General features: G+C 52.0%; 5 protein-coding genes across 5 annotated transcripts; 2 read left to right on the forward strand and 3 right to left on the reverse strand.

Annotated features, from left to right (window-relative positions):
• Positions 1-417: 417 nt before the first annotated feature.
• NCLIV_030600 (putative caltractin (centrin)) lies at positions 418-1,142 on the reverse strand (the record flags this gene model as incomplete). Its single annotated transcript, XM_003883256.1, has 2 exons — positions 418-759; positions 882-1,142. The coding sequence occupies 2 exons, from the start codon at positions 1,140-1,142 to the stop codon at positions 418-420; spliced, it is 603 nt and encodes a 200-aa protein (XP_003883305.1).
• Positions 1,143-3,704: 2,562 nt separating this feature from the next.
• NCLIV_030610 (hypothetical protein) lies at positions 3,705-6,643 on the reverse strand (the record flags this gene model as incomplete). Its single annotated transcript, XM_003883257.1, has 4 exons — positions 3,705-4,043; positions 4,538-4,684; positions 5,440-5,596; positions 6,417-6,643. 4 exons carry the CDS (start codon positions 6,641-6,643, stop codon positions 3,705-3,707), a joined length of 870 nt encoding a protein of 289 aa, XP_003883306.1.
• A 2,450-nt stretch (positions 6,644-9,093) lies between these two features.
• On the reverse strand, positions 9,094-10,568 carry NCLIV_030620 (conserved hypothetical protein; the record flags this gene model as incomplete). Its single annotated transcript, XM_003883258.1, has 3 exons — positions 9,094-9,269; positions 9,735-10,045; positions 10,369-10,568. The coding sequence occupies 3 exons, from the start codon at positions 10,566-10,568 to the stop codon at positions 9,094-9,096; spliced, it is 687 nt and encodes a 228-aa protein (XP_003883307.1).
• Positions 10,569-14,226: 3,658 nt separating this feature from the next.
• Positions 14,227-14,935, forward strand: NCLIV_030630 (p25-alpha family protein, related; the record flags this gene model as incomplete). The annotated part of the gene is made up of 2 exons (XM_003883259.1): positions 14,227-14,379; positions 14,579-14,935. 2 exons carry the CDS (start codon positions 14,227-14,229, stop codon positions 14,933-14,935), a joined length of 510 nt encoding a protein of 169 aa, XP_003883308.1.
• A 2,565-nt stretch (positions 14,936-17,500) lies between these two features.
• NCLIV_0306 (peptidyl-prolyl cis-trans isomerase, cyclophylin protein) lies at positions 17,501-21,642 on the forward strand (the record flags this gene model as incomplete). Its single annotated transcript, XM_003883260.1, has 8 exons — positions 17,501-17,810; positions 18,406-18,603; positions 18,913-19,044; positions 19,268-19,293; positions 19,352-19,936; positions 20,218-20,519; positions 20,956-21,061; positions 21,430-21,642. 8 exons carry the CDS (start codon positions 17,501-17,503, stop codon positions 21,640-21,642), a joined length of 1,872 nt encoding a protein of 623 aa, XP_003883309.1.
• Between the last annotated feature and the right edge of the window lie 636 nt (positions 21,643-22,278).

Consider the following 22,278-nt stretch of genomic DNA (forward strand, 5'->3'; position numbering starts at 1 on the left):
GATTTGTTGACAGACGAACGAGTTTGCTGACGGTGTCTCGTCGTTCGGGACGTCTGTCACCTTGCGTGCGTTTGTCTGTTAAACAGCAATTACCGTGAAAAAGGGAATCAGCGGGTTGAGTAGGAGCTGGGGCGGGGAGGTTCGTTTCTTTCCAAGTTTTGACACGGAAAATAAGATTGCTTCTCAAACAAAAAAAAACTGAGAATGTATGGTTCTTCCGTCCCTTCGCCACCGCTTGCTGGAAGCATTGAATCGGTAACAGGAGCAGCGCTCGCAAATATGATTAAGCACTCGCTGATCGTGACGCCGTACCAAAGCACATGTACGGTTGAATCCAAAGACTAGAAACCATTTAGTTGTAAGTTGGGTTTGAATGGTTCACGCTGATTCGGCCCAAATCATCAACACCGAAACATCCTATGGAAACGTTTGCTTATCCATAACGTGGTAAAATTCCTCCCCGCTTATCTTTCCGTCGTTGTCTGCATCTGTTCGTTCCAAAATCTCGCTAATATCGGGGTTCGGTGTCATGTTCAACTCTCGAGCTGTGCGTGTCAACATTTTGTGTGTGATAAATCCAGTGCCTTCTGGATCGAATTGGTTGAATGTGCAAGATATATCTTGCGAGGTTTTGTAGGGCGTCTCGTCGGTTGTCAACAAATCCAAAAACTGTCGAAAATTGAGACGTGTACGACCATCTCGATCTAGGTGGCTGAGCATCTCCCCTATTACGTCACCCTTTGATTCATACCCGGCATTCTGGAAACAAAGCAAAGCAAACAGTCGCTTCTGTCTCGTTAAATGACAGTTTGCCGGTTTTATTGCCTCACGTCAGTCGCCGATGCCTGGTGTCCACAAAAACTGCGGTCGCAAATTCTCACGTGCATGCGGTGCTTTAGATCGCGTAGGTGAATTAGGCCTGTGCCGTCCGTGTCGCAAGCGTCAAACAGTCTCTTCAGCGCCGCAATTTCCTCTTGCTTCATCGATGGCCTCTCGTACTTCTGAGGATCAAACTCGCTTCCGGCACCTCCAGGGCCAGCGTGAGACGGTCCCAGTTGTCCAGTTGCTCCTGTCGCCGCCTGGCTTTGTGCACGTATGCTCAGGCAACCCACGCTACACAGCCCGCTCTGTTGACTCGACATTCTGAAGGATCTTTGAAACCACCAAAAACTGAAGAAAATGGAGCGACCGCCTGTTGAAAGATAGAACCAGCAGGAGATTCGTGACACGTGTCCTCGCTTCCTCCTTCTCTACAGCAATGCTGGATAGCTCGTGCTACACCGAAATTTCAGTTAGAAACAGACTCTGCGAAAGACAATGACGGCGCATGGCAGGACGTGTTTTCTCGATATAGAGAACGACAGTGTGGCTGCTGCTCTGAGACGCTTTTTGGCTCAGACTGTCCTTTCATTCGATATTCCGCATGAAGCCCCAAAGGGCGACAGTCGACACGCGAGTGCGGCTTCTCGTGATTCGTCCGAGTGACCCGTGGAAAAACCCCCCGATATTCTTTTTTGAGAGACGACGCTGTCAAGTCCCTAGGATTTCACGGGAACCGTCTCACTTCAGAAAGCGCACACGGCAGGTTTCGGCCGAAAGAGAAATACTATGACGACCAAATCAAGTAAGCAATCGACAGAAGTGAGGGCCCCCACATTCGACGACCGCAAAGAGAGAGCATAGAGAGGACCGGCGTGTATAAGAACGAAGATAATAACTGCACAGTAACGTGTTTTCCGGAAAAGGCAAGGTTTCTTTGAGGAAATCCTGCAGCCGGTTCAGTACATCTGTCCGTACACAGCCAGCTGGCTGGCAGATTGAGGCATTGATTCATTGTAGACTGAAAATCTTTCGGGGTTTTACCCGCCGTGTGCGAGTTGTCGCAGAGCGAACCGAGCGTCATAACACACAACAGTGGAAATTATACAGTCCTACTCACGCGACAACCCCTCACGGCTCTATCCAGCCAAAGACCACACGCTTGTAAGTATTCGCGGTGAAGGGGTCCTCTGTCTCCAGCACGTAGAACAAATAATGCGTCTGTACTTTAACGCACACACTCAGATGCCGGTGCAGCATCAAACTTTCATTCTACTGGACACTGTTACACCATGGCTGCTGGAATACAGATCATTTGAAATAGTAGTGTAGCATCAGCAGGTAAAAGCAAGTACTTGTGAACGCAAAGACACTTTCAACTATGCCTGAGTGACACAACTGCCGTTCATCTGCAGCGTGTCAGGTCGAGACTCTAGACAGCGATCCTGAGAGCGCATTGTGAACGTCGGTCAGGAGGAACATGTCTCGCTTAGTGTCGGAGGTACACTGGGAAGTTACAGGGAGACATTTTGAAAACGGAAAGAAAGAGAATCCCACACGCTCATCTGGTTCTGTAAGCCCTAAATCAAGACTGGATATCACGTAGCACCACACAAGGATGTGTATGCAATTCCGAAAAATCCCACTACTGAGCTTCAGGTTGGTATGACTGTAGTTTATCACGCTGTACCCATTGTAGGGTATTGACCAGCACATGCAAGCTGAATCCATATTCCAAGAGCACTTTTTAACTAGCTCCACATGATACGTTTGCGTTGTTCCGAGGCGTAGCCGCCCACTAAGGCTCTGCAACGTATTTCCAGAATCTCGGCATCATAGTCGCCTCAGCAGGCTCCATTAGATTACCCAGCCTTCTCTTAACTTGGTTTCCCTTTCCCCTTCTTCGCCTTCCCTTTCGCTTTGCTTTTCTTAGAATCCTGAAGGATTTCTTGAATCCTCTTGAGATACAAACGTGCAAAGTGCCTGATGGTGCTTGCTGCCTGCTTAAGCTTCTCCGCCTGTTTCGCTCTCTCAACTAGAATGGCTGCCTTGGCAATTGCTGCTTTCTCTTCCGCTTTTTTCCGCTCCTCGTCTTCATCCTGCGGAGAAGAGGGTGACAGCAGATCTGTAGCTGCAATGGTGTTCCATGGACGCAACGTTTTGTTTAGACAGTGGATTATAATTTGCATAGACGGACGATAGGTCACAGACATGCGAAGCTTGTGCTGGCTCAAGCCGAACTGAAAAAATACCATCAGGGAAGAAACATGTTTGCTTTTCGCCTCTGAAAAACAGCTATCATTCAGACACTTCCAAGCAGAGAGGGCTATTCGCACTATCGACCGAGAGTACGAACCTTGGACCTCGCACGGGGCTCACGCAGCCTGAAGGATGACGATTTTTCGTTATTGTGTTCCACAAACCGTTTACCTACTTCAGTGAGCTACGCAGTAAGGGGGTGAAGAGGCGGCATTTAGCTGCATGGTAAGCATTTCGTCGCATGATCAATGAGCGATATAAGGTGCAGGGACAACGTACCAAGCGCTGTTGGGCGACCGCTAGAGTTCTTAAGAGCGAGTTCTGGTGTTTCAGCAAGGCAGTAAGCTCTTTCTGTTTTTCTTCGGTTTCTTTGGTGAACCGTTCATGCCATGCTTGTTTCTCATCTTGGACCTGGACGCACACCGCAAGAGAGAGAATGCAGAGCTAGGGCGGCAGGCGGGGGCTTCTTGTGGTGCTGGCGGTTGGGTGACGAGACTGGCGTTTCTAAAGTAGCCGAGACCACTGCGCATTGGTCATTGTCTTTTGCCACGCTGTAAAAAGCAAGTGTCCAGCATGGTGTTTTCTTTGTCGTGTTCTGATGGAGGTCCATCTGGCAAGCGTAGGTCTCATACGTTCTGAATGTATTCCCGCGAAAATTTGAGAATCTCCGTGTGTGCAAAGTCTTCGAGATCAGCCTCGCTTTGCTCTTTCGCAAGTTGCCGTTGAAGCTCGATTTCTTTTTGATGGAAAACACGCAGCAACGCTTGTTCCTGAGCCGCCAGCTGCTTCTCTTCGAAAGACAACTTGAGAGATGACTTCAGCCGGTTCTGCTGGAGCTCCTCTTTCAACGTGGAGATCTCTGCATTTGTCTGTTTCATCTCCCTCTCGTACTCTGCCGTTTCCTTCTTCAACTCCGCCTCAAGAAGTCGTACTGCTTGCGCCGACTCCCTGGTTCTCTTCTTTACCTGTGCCGAGCGCAGTTCACAACCGTAGGGACCCGACAGCTTTACTGTTGTCCACACACACACTAACAAAACCTGCGGTGATCACGCGTTAAGCAGCAGCACATTCCTCCGTTTCTTCCAGCATCTTCCTTTTGAGAAGGGTGGGCATGAAATGAGTGCGGCAAGACCCATCGCTGCAAGAGCGCCAGCGTAGAGAAAGCCTATCTTGTTTCTTTTTGAGACGGAGACGGAACCAAAAGCTGCCACGTGCTTGTTCCCAACCATCCATCAAAACTTTCGCCGCCACTAGCTGAGATCACGTAGATAATGCTAACGTAGGCCTCGCAGCCTTACAATCATACCGTCTTCCTCCTCGCTTCGGTGCCTAGGCGTGGGTGGTGTATACTACCATTTCTGTAGATGCTTGTCTTCTCTGGCGAGGAACTGAGCGGTTGCCCAGGACGAATCGGCCTTGTGTGTCAGCTAAAGAACGAGCGGGGGCAGGGAGCACTTACCTCGTTGAGTTTTTCTTGTTGATGCTTCTCTGTAGCCACTCTGTCCTGCAGGGACTTGAAGGTGTAAGCCTCCTGCAGCTCGTCTCGTACGCCAGCATACCATTCCTCAACTTTCTGTCTCTCCAGCTGCAATTTGACGGCGTTCTCCTGGAGGGCAAAGAAGTGGAACGGAGATACTCAAGGACCCAGCAATCGCATTCCAAAGACAAAGACATGAGCTGGAGGCCGGCGGTAAGTCGCAAATGTATAATAAATCCTAGAAGAGTACACAGAGTGGCCTCGGTGATACGTTACCGGTTTCCTAATTCTACAGGGGGCTAGTGGGAAGAACACTGGGACAGCGAGCACATAACGACAGAGCCAGAGGCGGCTCACTTCGTGCGCAGTTGCCTTCTTTCGAGGAGCTACTTCCTACGCGGGAGGCTTCATCTCTTCTGAGAGATCAGTATTTCACTCAAGAGCCAGAGTGCGCATCGCTCGCTCGTTCAGCCTCCGTGTGGAAAACGCCTTGACATGAAGACAGATGGATATCTGGGCACTTTTTCGCCGTGCCGTCTCAATCTTACAGAAAAAATAGTGGCGGCCATTGGAACATCGTCACATAAGTGTCCACACATGTCACGGAATCAAACCGGAGAGTGCCGCGCAATAAATTCATTTTCGCAATAGGGCGCTCTTCAGTCTACGGCACGACAAACGGTCCCGTAGTATTGGAACGTCATTTGTTCGGACAGGAAGAAACGTTACTGGTAATATGATCCCCTGTTGATGCAGAATAGACTGTCATGTACCAGCCCACATGGCAGCTATTATGTTTGCATTCCAGTTGCATACGGGGGCGTCCTTGCTGGTCACGACTCAGCGGTGGGCCAAGAATAACATTTGGCAAGCAGTCCCTTTACTTGAATATTTGGGTTTTGTTTCAAATTCCGGCAAAGCTCTTTATTCGCCTCCCGCAACTTCTGGGAAACTTCCTCAAGCTCGGTTTCCGCTCTCTTCAGTTTTTCGATGTTGCTCAAGCCTCTCAGCTTTTGCTTCCTGTCGGTCAACTCCTTAAATCTGTGAGGCAGCAACGGAGACCCTTCCAGAAAAGCATAGATGCATGGACATGAGTCTTTTTATGTCATCATCAAACGCACCACAAGGACGCCTAGCCTTGGTAATCAATCCCATACGACAGAACCGGGGTACAAACAGGGGTCACATGGAGAGGGTGCAGCTCTCTGTTTGTACCATGTCTGTTACAGAGCCCTGAATATCAAGGCATCCACGTCCACCAGCATACTAAACGAGAGGTGTCTGTGCGCTCCAACCAAGTAGTCAAGTGCATATTCATAGATACGAACCGCCCTTCATCTATGCATACTACTCGTATCTTATTGCGGCGTTGTCAAACCCTCCGCCGTAGTAACACACCCCCGAGCTGCCAGCCGGCTTTGCCCTGCGGAGCGTCATCTGAAGGTCCCTACCAACTTCAGAGGTTAGAAGACGGGAAATTAGAGGCCTTTGATAAACTTGCGGCTCCACGGAAAACACACCTTTTCAGGTGGAACGATTGTTGTGTCGCAGCTTTAGAATCTGTTCTTTACGAGGTGTAGCATCAGAAATTCAGCTTGGCGATGGCTTGTGCTCCCACGAAGAAACCCTTGTTTTTATATATACATTTTATGTTGAACACAGGCTAACATGCGCTCCTGTCTCTGTCGGCAGGCAGTCTCCATTCCAGCGCCAAAGAGACTTTTTGCGGCCTTTTTGTCGTATGCGAAAGTCTAGATGTTTCGGAGGGGGGACCAGTCATGTTGGAAAAGTGGCGGGTGTAGTGTAAAAGCACCGGCCGGTCGATCTGTGACGATGAATGGATTTTTAGCCCTGTCCTCACTTTTCCTGCAGAGAACTCTGTTCTTGAATCATGCGCACAATCTCGTCGCCCTTGGACAGAGACAGTTCATCTCTTTTTGCCGTGTGTCCAGCGGGCACCAGTTTACTCACGAAACTGAGCTGCCTCAGTGCCTCGTCTAAGAGCACACAAGCCCGAAAAGCCTCGACGGGAGTCAGCTGAACTGCAGCGCTTTTCGTGGCGCTGGGGCCAACGGCGCCTTCCGCCATGGTGCCTCGCAGTCTCTTTATGAAGCATCAGAAACAGGAAGCCTGATGTTGTCGGCAGTACGGGAGGAGAGGCGATGAAAACCAACACACGATGGCCACCAGCTTTCCCTTCCCTTGTCCAAACAGCCCGTGGCCCAGGTTTGTTTACTCTGAACCTCGTTATCCTATGCTTCTTTCTCTAAGACGCGTTTATCGTTTGCGGATGTATTACTAAACTCTTCCCCGCTATTCGGGCTTTTCGGCTTCCCTATTTTTATCTCCTTTGTCTGAGTATCCACTGCAAGATGGCAAGCTTCCGGGCGGGTCGTGTATTAGGAGAAATCTCTCCTTTCAGGTGTGTAAGGTGCGTGAATCGGATTCTCCTGTTTCAGAGTGGATACGATCACTCGTCGTCCCCCGACGCACCGGTCGAAAACAGGCGATTTTTAAAAGATAAGGAAGCCAGTGATAACATATATTCCGTCAAAGAAAGGTAGGATCCGAGTACGGAGACAGAAAGCAAAGACTACGGGCAAAGACTACTCTCAAAAGGAAACTACTCACAATTGATGCCTGTGCTGCCTCGCGTTATGTTGTTACTGCCGGCGCGAGGAGAGAACGACACAATTCAGGCCTCATTTTAGGCTTGAGACTCCTCGTTAACCCAACTCAGGGCTTGTCGAGTTTCTCCCTACTTTGCGTAAAACACTAGACAACTTTCCAGCGCGGGAAAGTGAGGGACAGATTGGTGTGAAAATGGCTTGGTACCAAAGTTCGTATGACGCATGCGCATGCCTACCAGTTATCAACATATCGTGCCTAGCCATTCCTCGCACTCCTTTGTCAAAGAAAAAAACATCCATTTTCACTACTTACCCGTGGACCAGCGGAACTAGATCAGGAATGAAAAGAGGGGTAGAGTTGGGCAACCACCATGTGTAAGTGGTACTCACACAGAGTACAGCACGGCTCCAATATTCATACGCGGTCAGTCAGGAGAGAGTTGGCGACCTCCTAGACAGACGAATCTCTGCCATTCCAACGGACCTCAGTCACCGACGCAAACCGATTATCGCCGCGTTACGCCATTTGTGTTCCGAACCATTCCCGGCCCCGTAATTCCTTTTACAATCTGTCGACTTCATTGTAGCTGTTTGCAGAACCCCACTCGAAACTTCTGAATAGCAATTGAGATCTCGTTATGTCGAGGGATGTAGAACGACCACGTGCCAGTTTTCTGTGGCTCTGCCAGAATAGCCACGCATCGAGTGGATCGCCGCCTGGCATTCAAAACCGCTCTGCTTTCCCGGCGAGTTTTCCCTTACGAACGGACTGTGAAAGACGACTGCTTTCAAGGCAAAACAATCTGAAGCCCCGCGTAAGGTCCTATATCGGTGAGAGGCACACTGTCGTGTCGCTTGCAGTTTTGGTGCTGAACGGCGACTAACCCGGCCGAGGCTCTCCCCAACAGGGAGGAAAGCGAAAATGTACAAGTCGGGTGTGTCTGCAATGAAACCCAGAGACTCTGAAGTGTCAAACACTTAATCTTCTGCTTGTGCGCTTGGTGCAAAGTCGCCTCCCTTGATCCGAATGCTCAATGGTTGCCTGTGAAAAAAATATCCTATCTGTTGCCTTGTACAATACCACTGCGGAAGATTGTTTGCCGTGCAGAAACGCATCTATGATATCGGAGTGGCAACTGCACTACGGGAGTGCCGGCTATGCGCTCGCCAGGCAGTTCTTCTCGTGTACCACAATAGAGGAAATTGCAATTCGCTAGACACGTACGACTCCGCTTCCATGACGTACAAAAGAAAAGTACCACGCACTAAGACACTGCGCTAGATATTACACGCGTGCGTCTACCAGGGCCAGGCAGTACTTGGTTGTCCTGTCCAGGTTGTAAAACGTCTGCTGCCGCACACCTACGAATCTCTCTGGTATGTAGTTTTCTACTCTCGGCGTTCTTTCCTCTGTCAGCTGCTGAGAACACATCGGCGACCTGCTGTTTTTCCCGCTCCCCGCTTCTGGAACAGTTCACTGCACAAGGCGCGTAGTTTCCACCGGAATTGTAGCACAGAAAATTTCATTGGCACGTTCGCAGTCCGGAATGCCTGGACGTTACTCACAATGAACAGGGGTTCATGGACAATACTCGACTGGCCGGTCAATCCAAATGGATGGCAATACAGTGAGCAGAGGTGCTGCGTGCCTCGTCAACTTCCCCGCCAGAACAGATTTGGCGGAGCACTGCGCCCGAGCCTGCTCGCAAGCACTCTCACAAACCGTTTCTCTTTTTCGCATGGCGTCGGCTGTCCCTACGCGCGTGCACCTGCGAGGGCAGTTGATGCTCTGGCGGACCACGCGACAGGGAAGGATGCCAAAAATTCATCGATCCCCGTTTTCCGTTTGTCACTGCATCCACATTTCATCGTCCATCGGTGTACGGCCACAAGTATCGGGCTCTGACTTTAAACGAGGTCACCCCTAGGCACAACCCAATTTACTTTGTTTTCTGGGGCCTCGAGGTAAAACAGCTTCATATCGACGCGATATTGACGGTGCTGGTCCAGGAAGAGAAAAGCGCAGTAGACGCCGATCAAAGCGCCGAACAGGTACTCTCTGAAGAACATCGCCGTGTTGTACGCTGAAAACGAGATCGAAATACCACACACATAACTCGATGAAGAAGCAAACCCCTGCACGAGAGGAGCGTGACCCTCGCGGGGTGTCTGCGATTCACATCAGCGAAACACAACCATGGGCAATGCCGAATTGTCTCAAATAGTCTCTTGATGCCAGTCATGCCCCACGATTGCGTGCAGACGCGTGGCAGGAAAAAGAGACTGATCACGCAAAAAGACGATACAAGAAGGCGAACTGAGTGTCTTGTTGCCTGCAGCAACCTGGCGAGGGATCTCTACGACTGTCTAGGTCACTGGACTGGTTTTGAGGCTCAGGCAGTTAGATACGACTACGTGGGTGAGGTTTGTCTGAGAAGACTGCAGAAGACTACCCTAGGATCGGATGGGCAGTGAAGAGGAAAGTAGTAGATATCCTCATGGATGGTAGGTGAAAATTTCAAAGCAGACGAGGGAGAACTGGAACTCACATGAGAGGACTTTTTGTCTGTAGGACAGCCACGCGCCTTCCCAAGCAACTTCCTCTTCGCGTGCCACTTCCTCGGGAGTTCGGTAGGGCATCGGTATCTGGTTTCGGTAGATCTTCAATGGCTTGGCGAATTTGTAGAACATTTCCTCATAGTCGTCGTACGTAAAGTCGCCCTTGATCAGTTTGTACATGAACGGCTGCAGCGATGGAGTGTCGTCGGCGAGTTTCTTGAGGAAAGGGAAGAACTGAGGAGGCACGTAGTAAACGTGCTTGAAGTGCTGAGACACCTCGGGAGGAATCTGGGCTGGCACACTGCAGCGTAACAACAGAGAAACGGACTCTTGACGCAGATGAAACATCTCGGTGCACCGGCAGAGCACAGCGACGCTTACTCATGTAGGCAGTGTGCGGCTGTTCGATCCGTGTCCGGTATCGAGTGTGAACCTGTGCTCCACCACCATCGCGTTGTCTCTCGTCCCCATCGTACCAGAACTGTCTATTTTACACCGCCTGCCCTCACATCCCTCCCAGCAACGAATGCCTCAGGAAGAGAAACACGTCTTTTCCCCTTCCAATCTTTAAACCTTTTCCCCAGAAAGACTCGATACCACACCCAATTTCGTCATGCGGCGTACCCGAAACCGTCCCTGGGAATGACTTGGTGTTCATCTTCCCATACTGGCTGCCATGTAGGGCGATCCCACTGCATAACAAAGAGCATGGGGGAACCGGCGCCAGTACCGCGTGCGTAGAGACCTTCTCCTCCTACGGGGATGTTCAGCGAGTCTTTCGCGCCTCGAGTCAGCTCCGGAGGATACTCCTCGTGGCTGCTCATGCCGCGCGTCTGCTGAGAAAGCGCGGCGTTAACTCCTGGAACAGACGACGTTGCTCGCTGTGCGAATACCGAAGCCGAACATGGTGCCAACGACGATGAAGAGAAGAAACGACGGACCGCGGAAGCCGGCAGGCCGGGACAAGACGGAAACTTGGACCGACTGAAGAGAGGTGCTGTGGCAGCGCCAACTGGCCGCATGCCTGGGAAAGAAAGGAACAACTGACGCGCGACTGCCGCCATTTTCGTGTGAAGACGGATGCTGTCTCCAATATTCAAATTGGAAAGAACCTACACCATATCCACTCTCCTCTCTTCGGTTTCCCCGAAAGAGTTCCCGAGAAAAATCCGGTTTCGAAGGAGAGAAACGCAGGACGAATTGTTGTCGCTCCCGAGTCGTGAGAGGATAATGGTGACGACACCGTGTGCGGCCCTGTCCTCAGAAAATGAAGAAGAAACGCGTGTTGAAGGGCTAAACTGTCGTGCGTCAGCCCGACAAACACGAAAACGTGAAAACTACAAGTTGGACCAGCAGGCAAGGTTGCGGAAGAAATACCCTGGCGCGAAGGGCAAGACTCCTTCGCCGCCTCACTGGGAATCGCAAATCCCCACCGGATGTTCAATGAAGAAGCTGAGCATGAACAGTAGGACGAATTCGGGCGTTGTCCAGAGAGAGAACAAAGAGGAGCAACAAAAAGGTTCCGACCTGCGACCCCGAAAGGTATCATATACCCCGGTCAGGGATCACAGACAACGAGAGCCAACTCTTCGAATATACAGCGCAGCAGCCACCATATATATTCAGACGACCGGAGAACCGGCATTTTTGTAAACTGATGTGTTGACAATCCCACGTTGTTTGTAATGTAAATTTCTGGTTTTCTCTTTGCGCAAAATAGTCCACCACAAGCAATCCTCTAGGCCAGTGAAGGAGAAAATCGGGAACCAGATATCGTTCACTGAACCCGATACTTCAGCAGCCCCTTCAACGGCCCTGTTGACGGCACGACTGATGCGATCAGTGTCGTCCGCAACACACAATGTTTATTCGGTTGTATGGGTCGTTTATCATCTGGCATTTCCTAAAACTTCTGTCGACTTTTCGGCCAGAACGACTCGGAATGGCGTCTGCCAAAAATATATGCAGCTCGGCTGTGACTGCCCGAGTTATGCGTCATTCGGCTTAATACGCGTTAAACACCCAGGATCTTAATACGCGTTAAACACCCAGGATCTTTCCTTCTTCTCCACAGTTGTACGATGGCTTTTGACCATCCATAGCCTTGACCGCCTACGTAGATTTGTCTAGTATCGGAACCCTACTTTTCGCCCCCACTGTGTATCCAGCTCCGAGCTGAAGCGAATTGCCTCACGCACATTTGGGTAGACCCCTCTACTGCACACTGTGTACTCGTGACGAGAGAGGTCTTGAGCATACAGATTGCACATATACATCTAAATCTACATACATGTACCTATATGCATATCACATTCGGCTACGATATGTTGCAGTCAGATACAACCGGGATCGGCCTGGGGTGCCCTGCGGCCTCCACATTCCGCAGGCGTCCCCCACGTGAGGTTGGTGTCGTGGACTTTGCGTGCCGCAGTATCGACACTTTACCTCTCGCCCTCCCTTGCTACGTTTTCACGTATCTCTCTGTTCTTGGCTCAAAGTAAACAGCCCTTCCGGTATGCTTCCGGGGTAAAACATTTCGTCTAGATGCTTCGAATCCGTTTCTAAAGTTGTGTCGTGCCGCCACGTGTGCACGATGGTAGTGAAAGAGGAATAAACGCGGGAGGCAGCTTGAGAGGTTACACATTTCCACAGCAAGGAGCGAGGTGTCTGCAGTGTTCAGTTGCAATGTGGCCCCTCCTTCCACCTCAGCGCAGGAGTTGCCGGTCACGTGCTGCGTACGCATTTGACCGCGCGTAGCCTCTCCCGGTGTTACATGCGCGCGGCATTTCTCTCTCACCCCCGCAAGGACACAGTCATCCTCTTAGCTTTTTCTTCGGTGGGAAACTGCATCCTAAACACAAGCTCTTCGTTTCGTGTCGATTGCTCCCACGTGGCAACCGAAGCACAATGCCTCAGTTCCCGAACGCCGTATCTCACACGTAGACCACCGCGTCCTTTCAAGCGTGACAGGACGCATTCGGAAGGCCACGTCGAGCATGGCTGTGAGATTTTACGGCTCATGGTAAACACGCAGGTGGCTTTCCGGAACGCATATACTAAAATTTCTTCTGTGTTCGCTTGCCATCCGAAACCCACACGCGCGCGCCGCCTCCCCCAGGGCAGCCGAGGGCGGTGTGATAAGGCGAAGTCTCTTGAGCATTCACGGGCAGATCCACTCCCTGCCTAAGTTTTGGCACTAAGGTAGCATTGCTACCAGTGTTCCTCGAAGTGATAATACCCCCAAATACTGCACAGTTCCGCCGAAATCCTGAACCGGGAGGGGGGACTCGGGCGGCATTGGCACACAGTACCTCTCGGCCGTAGTCAGCGCAATGCGTTTTCTGCCGGTGACATATCCGAGGGCAGCTCATCAGATACGAGGCGATAGCCTAGGCCGTTTGCTCTCAAAAGCCTTTACAGTTTTCAACAATGGGCTATTGGGGAGCAGCTGTGAACAGAGCAGCGTGCATCCGGTACAGTGTTTCAGACAGTTTTGCGGTTCTAAATGTCGAAAGAGGTCTACCTCGGCAACGCGAAACGCAGAAAGACACGCAGTGGCCTAGCTGAGTGCCTCAGCGAATGATGTTTACGGGCAGACTCAACTTTTTTGTGGTTGCTTAAACCCCTGACCGAGCTGCACGGTACGTAAACGGTACGCCTAGCTATCCCGCAGCGGCTGCTTTATCCATGTGATTCCGGTCACGGAAACGACCAAGAACTAGCTGCATGCGTTTGCCGGAGCTGCATCGAAGCCGCCAAGTGACCCCCTCAAAAGAAGCGGCGTTCTGCGCGTCTCAACGAATGCAGTGAAACCTGCTTTTACTCGATAATTTTTTGGCATCCTTCGTAGTTCATGCATCGTAGCTCCGTTCGTCATTGCGCAGAGGTAAGTGAATGCGGGTATGCATACCGCAGGAACTAAAATGGCGTCCGCTTTGTGTCCACAGAGGGGCGTGAGTTTTCTGACACTTGACACCTGGCTCCACATCCCGTTTCAATTTCTTTTATGCGAGGGTGAATCTGCGGCATTCGGATGCACATGGACTCTGAGGAAAGTGTCAGCTGTGGTAGAGAGACCTAGCAAGGCGTTGTTCGGGGCGGCTGACCCACATGTCGCCGCTTCAATAGCCAAACGCTTTTACTAGCGTCTGTGCAGAGGAGAGAGTCGAGGGTGTCGCAGATCCAAGCGCCCCCATGGAATCACCGATTTTCGAATTTTTATGGCTACTGCGGATGCAGATATGCCTTTTGCCGAAAGCGGTCGGGCGAGGCTGCCAACACAGCCGGGTCATTTATCGAAAGAGGGATCAATTTTGAACAGACACTCTCGTATTCGAGAGGGTATATCCTTTTTTTCGACGGCTGTTTCATCCGTATGGTGCCCAGTATGGCCTAGTGTGGGAAGTTAAGGGAGTTTCGAACCGGTTTCTGTGGCATTTGGCTTAATGCGGTGGTACGTTTCTTGCGCGTCCCTCAGGCAAAATGAGTCTGGCCAGCGTTTTCCAAAGCTACACCCAAGGAAAGGGTGATATGGATAGCCGTACCCTTGTCAAATTGTGCAAGGAAACCGGCATGATCGACAAGCAAACAACAGCAACTGACATTGATCTGATTTTCACCAAATGCAAGGCAAGGGTAGGCTTCCAGCATGTTCAGACTTTTGTGCGATGAGGTTCAACTTCAGATAGGCTGCCCTGAGATAGGTTACAGCGCTGATGAGTCCCGTCCCGGTTGTCTGGTTCTCATTTGTGGAGTTGTCCTCTTGAGAGACGTGAACAATTATTCGATTATGCTCGTGCGTCTGGTGTGCCGTTTCAATGTGTTCTCTCAACAGGGCGCAAAGCGCCTGACGGCCGACGACTTCGAGAAGGTCGTGGAAGAGATCGCGGCACGCAAGAAGAAACCCGTGGACGAGATTATTCAGCAGCTGTGTTCTTCAGCGGGGCCATCATTCTCGGGTACTAAAACAGATGCCGTCCGTTTCTATGACGACAAAACGACCTTCACGGGCGTTCACGCGCATGGCGGGCCATCGACTGTAGACACGCCCTCGACCAAGTTCAATAGCGGTTTTGGAGAGGCTGGAAGTTTAGGTGCATCTGGAGCTACTGCGCAAATAACGCTCGCCGATATCTGCGACCGTTCGACTCCAGATATCCGTGGCGTGAACAAAAACTTTCAGAAGTCATGATTTGTGCTGGTTCATGTTCGTTGAGGCGATTCTCTCTCGAACTCTCTCGAAAAAGGCGGCGAAGTTTTTCATAAACTTCCCACAGTGGGGTGGGCAGCGTACTTCTTTGCTGTATAAGCAGGCCGCGTCACAACATGGGTCATCCCGTGCCGGCTTCTATGAACAGTCACTTATAAAAAAAAGGCACTGGGTAGCATGTGTCGAGTAACAGTTGCTATGGCCTGTTTCGGGAAAACGTGTAAGTGGAACTGTATTCCTTTTGCCGGTTTTTTCATCCGACACACCCACGTTCATTCTATTTGAGCGAATTGCTCCTCACCCCAAGCCTGCGCGCGGATCTGTATCGTGCTCTTACGCGGAGTGGAAACGCGTCAAAGGTTAGCGTCTAACGTAGACACGTTCGTGGGCGTAATACCGGTGGTTTGTTATCATTCATGTCAACAAGATTTCCTCTCAGCAGAGAACCTCTAGGAGGGTTATCACACATCTTCAAATATCGTAACACTCGGGACCGACGACGACGCTTCGGGTACGGTTCGCGGTATGCCACCGAATGCCGCACATCTGGTGCCCCCTTCCAGAGATGCGTTGCTACTGCAGAGCATTTAAACTGTCCTTGCCTATTCGCGCTGTCGAACACTTGGCATTCATCGAAACTTGCTGTCGTAGTGAAGCGTTGGCCACGCTGGAAGCCGCCGGTGCTGACTCTCGCGGTGCCGTAATTCCACCTGTCAGATACGGCAAATTGCAACCTGAGTAAAGAAGATAGCCCAAGCTGTGCAAACTTTGTTGAGGGCAAAGCACACAATAGATTGAAGTAAGACTGCGAAACACTACGATGACGGAAATTACGGTACCTTGGAACTTGGTAGTGCACGGCTTCGATCTATGGGAGTTATGAGGCCCCCACTCGTCCACGGAGCACTGCTGCTCTCAGTCAACGTTCCTCAGTTGCAGGAACGTTCCTCGCTGAAAAGCGGATTTCAAATGCATGGATTACGGTTCTGACCAGACGTGCCGTGGCCGTTTTCCTGGTTGAATAGCGTGGCAGATACGGCGTGACCGAATGCAACATCCGCTTTCGTCTGGTTGTACTGGGACTGCATGTGCTGGGTATATTCAGTGAGGAAGACATGCATTGCCCTCGGTTCCTATTGGACAACCGAATGTTGACTTGGCCTTTTTTTCTCCTCTCCTCACGGTGATTCTTGTCACAAGACTTTCGCAAAAGACCCTTTGTTTCTCTAGGAAAGCAGCGAAGCAGCCCGTCAACCGGACGCGGTTTTTCCCAAGAAAAACGAACTGACAGGAGCTGGCTGCTGTTCCCTTCCTCTGGTTTTTTTGCGGTCCTTTTTCTAAGGTTGTCACCTTTTCCCGCCCGTATTTTCTGTCACCGCGCGGAGAGATGCACTTCCGTTTCGTCGTGGACGACTACGGAGAGTGTCCCGTTTTCCTCCACTGGTCGTCCTGGGCACGTGGGGAAATGGCGACGGTCCGGCCTCGTCTTTCCGTTCCGGCCTTCTGCATCTGGCAGTGCAGCGTTTTCGCTAACTGACTCACATCCCAGTCCGAAAAGATCCTTACAGATCCATGCTTTTCTGTGCTTGTTCGAACCGTTGCGTCTGAGCTGAATCGCGAGAAACTGAGCGAGCTCCCGTTGCCTGCGCTGTCAACTGCCAGGGACTGGTACGCAGCTTTTTGTCCTTCTCTGCTCTGCCTCAAGCTGTCACTCTTTTTCGTTTCCACAGGTACTTCTGCCTGGTCGTGACTAGGTTTTCTGCGGTCTACCAGGTGTCCTTAGGCTCCGTTTTCACTCGTTTGTCTCGCTTCTTCTCTGGTTCAGCACGCTGTCGTGACTCGTCTTCCTCTACTCGTACTGGCAGCTACGTTGTTTCTTGTCCGTGGGTGATGCCGAACTCCACTTCGTCTGTCTGTCTTTGTGGCACAACCATGGCTCGCCCAGAATGAGTCCATTTTTGACTTGTGTAAATGCGCATTTCCCTTCGCACTCGGTTGTCTTTCGTCGTTTTTAGAGTACACTCTCACCTCTTCCTCGTGGAGCCGCTTCACCTCGGCTTCCTGCCCTTTCTCTCCCCTAAAATTCACACCACCATTTCTCTCTTCGACGCCTTCTCGTCGGATTTTCGTTGGGTGGACTCTCCACCCATCTCGGCGTGCCGTTCTGTCGCTTGAAAATTGACACGGCCTCCTTTGTTGGTCAGCTGCTGTCCTGTCTCCGTGCGTCGAGCGGGCCGGCCAATCTCCCACATTGTTTTGCTGCGGACGCCTTTTCGAGCACTTTCGAGAAACGCTTTCCTGCCGTTTTTTTTGTAGATTTTCAGACTCCAGCGTCGCTCCTCTCGCTCGCGCCGACCCTCTCACGGCGGCCCCTTCTGTTCCGTCCCCTCGTTCTGCACATCCCTGCTCGTGCGTCTGCCTTCTCGGGTCATGGGCTCTCTTTCGTCCTTCTCGTGCACCTCGTATTTCGCCTCTCGCTCGCCTCAGCCCGGCTCCGACAGCGGGTGTCTCCAGTCTCTGTCTCCTTCGCCGCACTGACCATGCAAGATGGGAAAGGCTACTGTATACCTCGATATTAGCATCGGAAACAAAGCGGGGGGGAGGCTCGTCTTCGAGCTCTTCACGGATATCACCCCCAAAGCAGCTGAGAACTTCCGAGGCCTCTGCACTGGCGAGTACGGCCTGTCCGGGCGCACTGGCAAACCCCTGCACTACTTGGGGACTTCTTTCTTCAGAGTGGTCCCAGGCGTCCTCATCCAGGGTGGAGACATCCAGAATGACGACGGCACTGGCGGCGAGTGCGTCTGGGGAGGAACGTTTCGAGATGAGAACTTCGTTCGCCGACACGCGCAAGCTGGTAAGCGCCCCGGCGCCTGACACTCAGAGACTCCCCTCGCTCTGCTCGCATTCCAGCATGTAGAAACGGTGTTGTCGAGAGACCGCAAAACCCAAGGAGGTCACACCGAATGTTTCGTTGTGTCTGCATGCCCCATCTACGCGTGTAGGCTACAGACGCGCAGGCAAGTCAACGTGTATGCCAGTGTGTACCTGACAATGTGAGTGAAGGCCATAACACATTTGAACAGCTGGTAAGGGTGTGTATGGGTTCTCGAGAAGATGAGAAAAGAGGTTCGGGGAAAAGGTGACCCTGCGCCACAGGAGATGCTCTGTTGAACTGAACAGATTGTTTTCTTTTTTCTTTTCCTAAAAACAGCTTCCTCGCCGTTCGTTTCTTCTCCGTCTCGTCTGCGTGTCTCTGTACCTTGCTTTTGGACCCTGAAGGACAGCCCCCTACTGCCACACTGCGGTCACTTCTGTCCTCTTGCTTCTTTTCTCTTTTCCCCTGTTTTCTTCGGTCCGTGCGCTGTCGCGAGAAGCGCTTAGGAGCAGGCTCCGCCGCGGCTGTGCACGTCTCTCATGTGTGTTCTCCCTCGACTCTCTCCCATGTTTAGGTTGCTTGGCGATGGCGAACAACGGCCGGCACACGAACGGCAGCCAGTTCTACATCACGCTGAAGAAGGCTTCATCCTTGGACAACAGACACGTCGTCATTGGACAGTTGATCGACGGCATGGAGCTGTTGCGAGCGATGCAACTCGTGCCGACAGACCCGAAGACTGGAAAGCCGAAAGTTCCCGTCGTGGTTGCGGGTGAGCGGAGAAAAAACAAAAGAAAGAGGAAGGGAAACGGCGAAAAGAGGAGGCGCAAGAAGATTTCGAATGTCTCGGGCCGAGGGGGTCGTGTGGGCTTGGACGCGTCCACACATGGAGGAAACGGCGAGAAGAAGAGAGGGGAGAAGACCGCGAACGGAGAAACAAGGGTGAAACAAGAGAGTTCCCGACTCGCACCGGAGAGACAGAAAACGACAGGTCTTTCAGTCTTCTTGTGCGTTCTTCTTTGTGTGTGTTCTTTTTTCGATTGTCCCTCTCGTCTCGGCTTTCGCGTTTTTTGTTCGCAAGGATGCGGTGAAATGGGCGTCGCTGTCAGGCGCCTGGACGCAATGAGTACGACGCGTATGCAGCTTAACGACATGATGGAAAAGCATGTGAAGGAACAACTGAAGAAGCAGGAGGAAGCCCATAAGATCGTCGGTGAGTCTCGCGCCTTTTTTCCCCCTGTCTCCGTGCCTCTCCCTTCGCTCCGTCCGCCTGTCTCCGTGCCTCTCCCTTCGCTCCGTCCGCCTGTCTCCGTGCCTCTCCTTTCGCTCCGTCCGCCTATCTCCGTGCCTCTCCCTTCTGTTTTGCTCGTCTCCCTTGCTCTGTCGGTGTCGCCGCCTCCGAGTTTGTTCGGTAGGTAATCTCCCTTTTTTCGCAGTCGCCGACGCGCAGCTTCTTCTCGGGGTCCGTCTGTCTTTGTCGCGTTCTCTCTTCGCTCTTTCCGTCTTCTTCTGCGGCCCAGCTGCCTCTCTCACGCGTTGCCTCTGCGCGCCGGCTCTTTGTCTCGCCTGCAGATAGCGACACCGACGGGAGCAGCAGCAGCGGCAGCAGCGAGAACGAGACAGCTGAGCACCGTCGGAGGCGACAGCGGCTGAAGCGCAAGAAGCAACGCTATCTGAAGAGCGCCTTGTTCAAAGGCGAAGCCTTGTTGAAGCAAATCCAGCAGGAGGCGGCGCACGAGTTGAAGGACAAGTACGCAGGTTTGTTGGTGGACGACAGAAAAGAGGAAGCCCTCGCGGAGGACGAGAGCGACTCGGAGAAGGCGGGGCCTGCGGCGAAGGCAAGCGCGAGCGGGGCCAAAGCAACTGGCAAAGAGAGAGAGGACGAAGAGACAGGAAGCGAGGGAGAGGAGGACACGTCTTCAAATCGACGCGGCAGAGACTCAGCGAGGCAAGAAGAGATCGACGTCATGCTTTTCGGGGACGGAGACGACAGTGACGAGAGCGATGGCAGCAAGGACGAAGATTCCGACGACGAGGAACAAAAACGAAGGGTTCTTGCGCTGCGAATGAAAATCAATGAAGGACGAAAACTGAACAACAAGGAAGTACGTCGTTTTCTTCTTTTCGCCGCATATATATATATATGTATCTAAGCATACATATACACAGGTATAAAAGGCCAGTCTCATATTGGGCGCATGTCTAGATGTTGTCTTGCGCGTTCCGGCCACGACGGCATGGGCCAGAGAGACAACTGCGCTCAGAGACCATCTCGCCTTCTTCAGCTCCACCATGAGTCGGCACTTGCTTTCCTCTGTATTTCTCTGTCGCGGCCTCGGGTCACCGGAGGGTTGTTCTCTCTGTCCGCTGCTCTTTGTTTTTCTAGGTTCTGGAGGAGAAGCGCATTTGGCACGATCCTCAGTACGAGAAGAAGAAGGCAGAGGCTCTCGTCCATTCGGTCTTGAGGCAGCTGCACGGGGAAGACGAGAGCAAGAAGAAGGACAAAGGGAAGAAGAAGGGCGAGAGCGAAGACGAAGACGCAGAGGAATCCCGCTTGCGGAGAGGCTACATGAACGAGGCCGCCGCGCTGGTTGCAGACAAAAAACTCAAGGAAGAAAAGCGCGGGCAAAAGACCTTCGGCTGGAACGTGTTCAACCAAGACGCCTTATACAGAGCCCACAAAAAGCGGTGAGAGATCGCAGGCACATCCTCAGAAAGCAGAAGGCCTGTCATGACTGTCTCGGGAGGCAAGGGGAGAACACGGCGAGGTCCGCTACCCTCGGAGGCGGTCGACGTCCCCAAGATTCTCTCGTCTTTCTGTTCTGGTCGCGCCTTTAATTTCCCTCCTCTCTCCCTCTCTTTCGGCCTCTCGCCTCTTGTCAGATCCCTGGAGCCTTTTCACCGTGGCTGTCTGCTATGTCTGCCGCGCGATCTGTCTCCATCGGGATGTATCGTCACACCTGGAAGATACTTCACACGTCAATAAAAGTACACAGACTGTATGCGAAGTGCATCCGCCCATACAAACATATACAAACACAGGTATTTGTATACATGTATACCTCTAGCAGTGATGGGTGTGTGTATGCATGTGTGAACGATGAATGCATGCACGTTGGTACAGGCTGGCCGAGGTTTCTTTCAAGGAAGAGGAGTACCGAAAACAGAAGGAGGCCCTTGGAGACGTTTTCTACGACCCTGCTTCAGCTCTTGTCGCCTCTGATTTCAAGGTCTGTTCTCCGTTGCAGTCTTTTTTGTTTATTCTCCCATCTCCATTGCTAGATAGAGGAAGGGTGGACGTGCACGTTAAATGTCTCCTCGGTTTCAAAGTCGCCCAGCTGTCGTCTTCGAGCTCTTCTTTTCTCCTTCGTTCTTCCGGAGCGTCTCGCGTTGATCGGCCATCTGTTTGTCGATCTCTCTCTGTCTCTCTTCCTCGAACTCCTCGTTTTTTCCGTCTCCTCTCGGTTTTCATTCTCGCTTCTTCGTCTTCCCTGGAGTCTTCGCGCTTTATGAGTCTCGGTCCGCAAGTCCCTTTCTGTCTCTTGTCGCCTGCGCTCCTTTACGCTGTCTCGTGAGACTCTTTCGGGTGTCTTTCCAGGCCTCGGAAGCCGCCAAGGACCGCCTGGTCAACAGCATCGAGAATGCGCAGAAACGCCGCAAGAACTTCAGCAGGAGAAGAGTCTTCGACGAAAGCGACAACGTGACTTACATCAACGAGAGGAACAGGATCTACAACGAGAAAATCGAGAGGGCCTTCGGTGAGAGCTCTCTGGAGATCCGCCAGAATCTGGAGCGTGGCACAGCTCTCTAAACCCCCGCCGTCTGTGCATCTGCTGGTCAGGAAAAGGCTGGGAAAACGAGGCGGGCCCTTTTCGTGTGTCGGAAGGCGGCTGTATATGCACCCCAGGTTTCCAAAAAGAGAAAGAAAGCAAGAGACGTACGGAGCGGGGAGAGGCGACCCGTTTCCGGTTTGGTCCAGGTCTACGCTAACGCAGGAGAGGAGGGAAAATGTGGCCTAGCCCGTCCTCGCCGCGAACCAGGTGGGAGCCAGGGAGATTTTCAATCGCCGGTGAACGGGGTTGGGACACCCGCGCGTGGGGAGGCGATTGGATGTACGAGCGCTCGCGTGTGGACCGAGAAACCGGTTCTGTTTTGCGGACGAGAGAGGCGTCCCTCTTCTCTGTTAGAGAAAAGGCCAGAGTGAGGAGAAGCAGAAATGTGTACAAGAGAAGAAAGGGGTCTGCAGGTTCCCATTCCGTCCCGGGGGTTCCCTTGTTCGCGGCAGAGAGATCCTCGTGTTTCTCATTTGGAGTTGAACTCTCGCGGCCGTCTCTATGTCAGGGCCGTTCACGTAAGACGACGCTGCTCCTTTTTCAGTCGCCGCGCAAACAGTCTTTTCTGCTACTTTCGTTGTCTGTTGCTCGACTCCTTTTGCTTCCTTTTCTTT

This window comes from Neospora caninum, chromosome VIII (assembly GCF_000208865.1).
Source record: "Neospora caninum Liverpool complete genome, chromosome VIII".
NCBI lineage: Eukaryota > Apicomplexa > Conoidasida > Eucoccidiorida > Sarcocystidae > Neospora > Neospora caninum.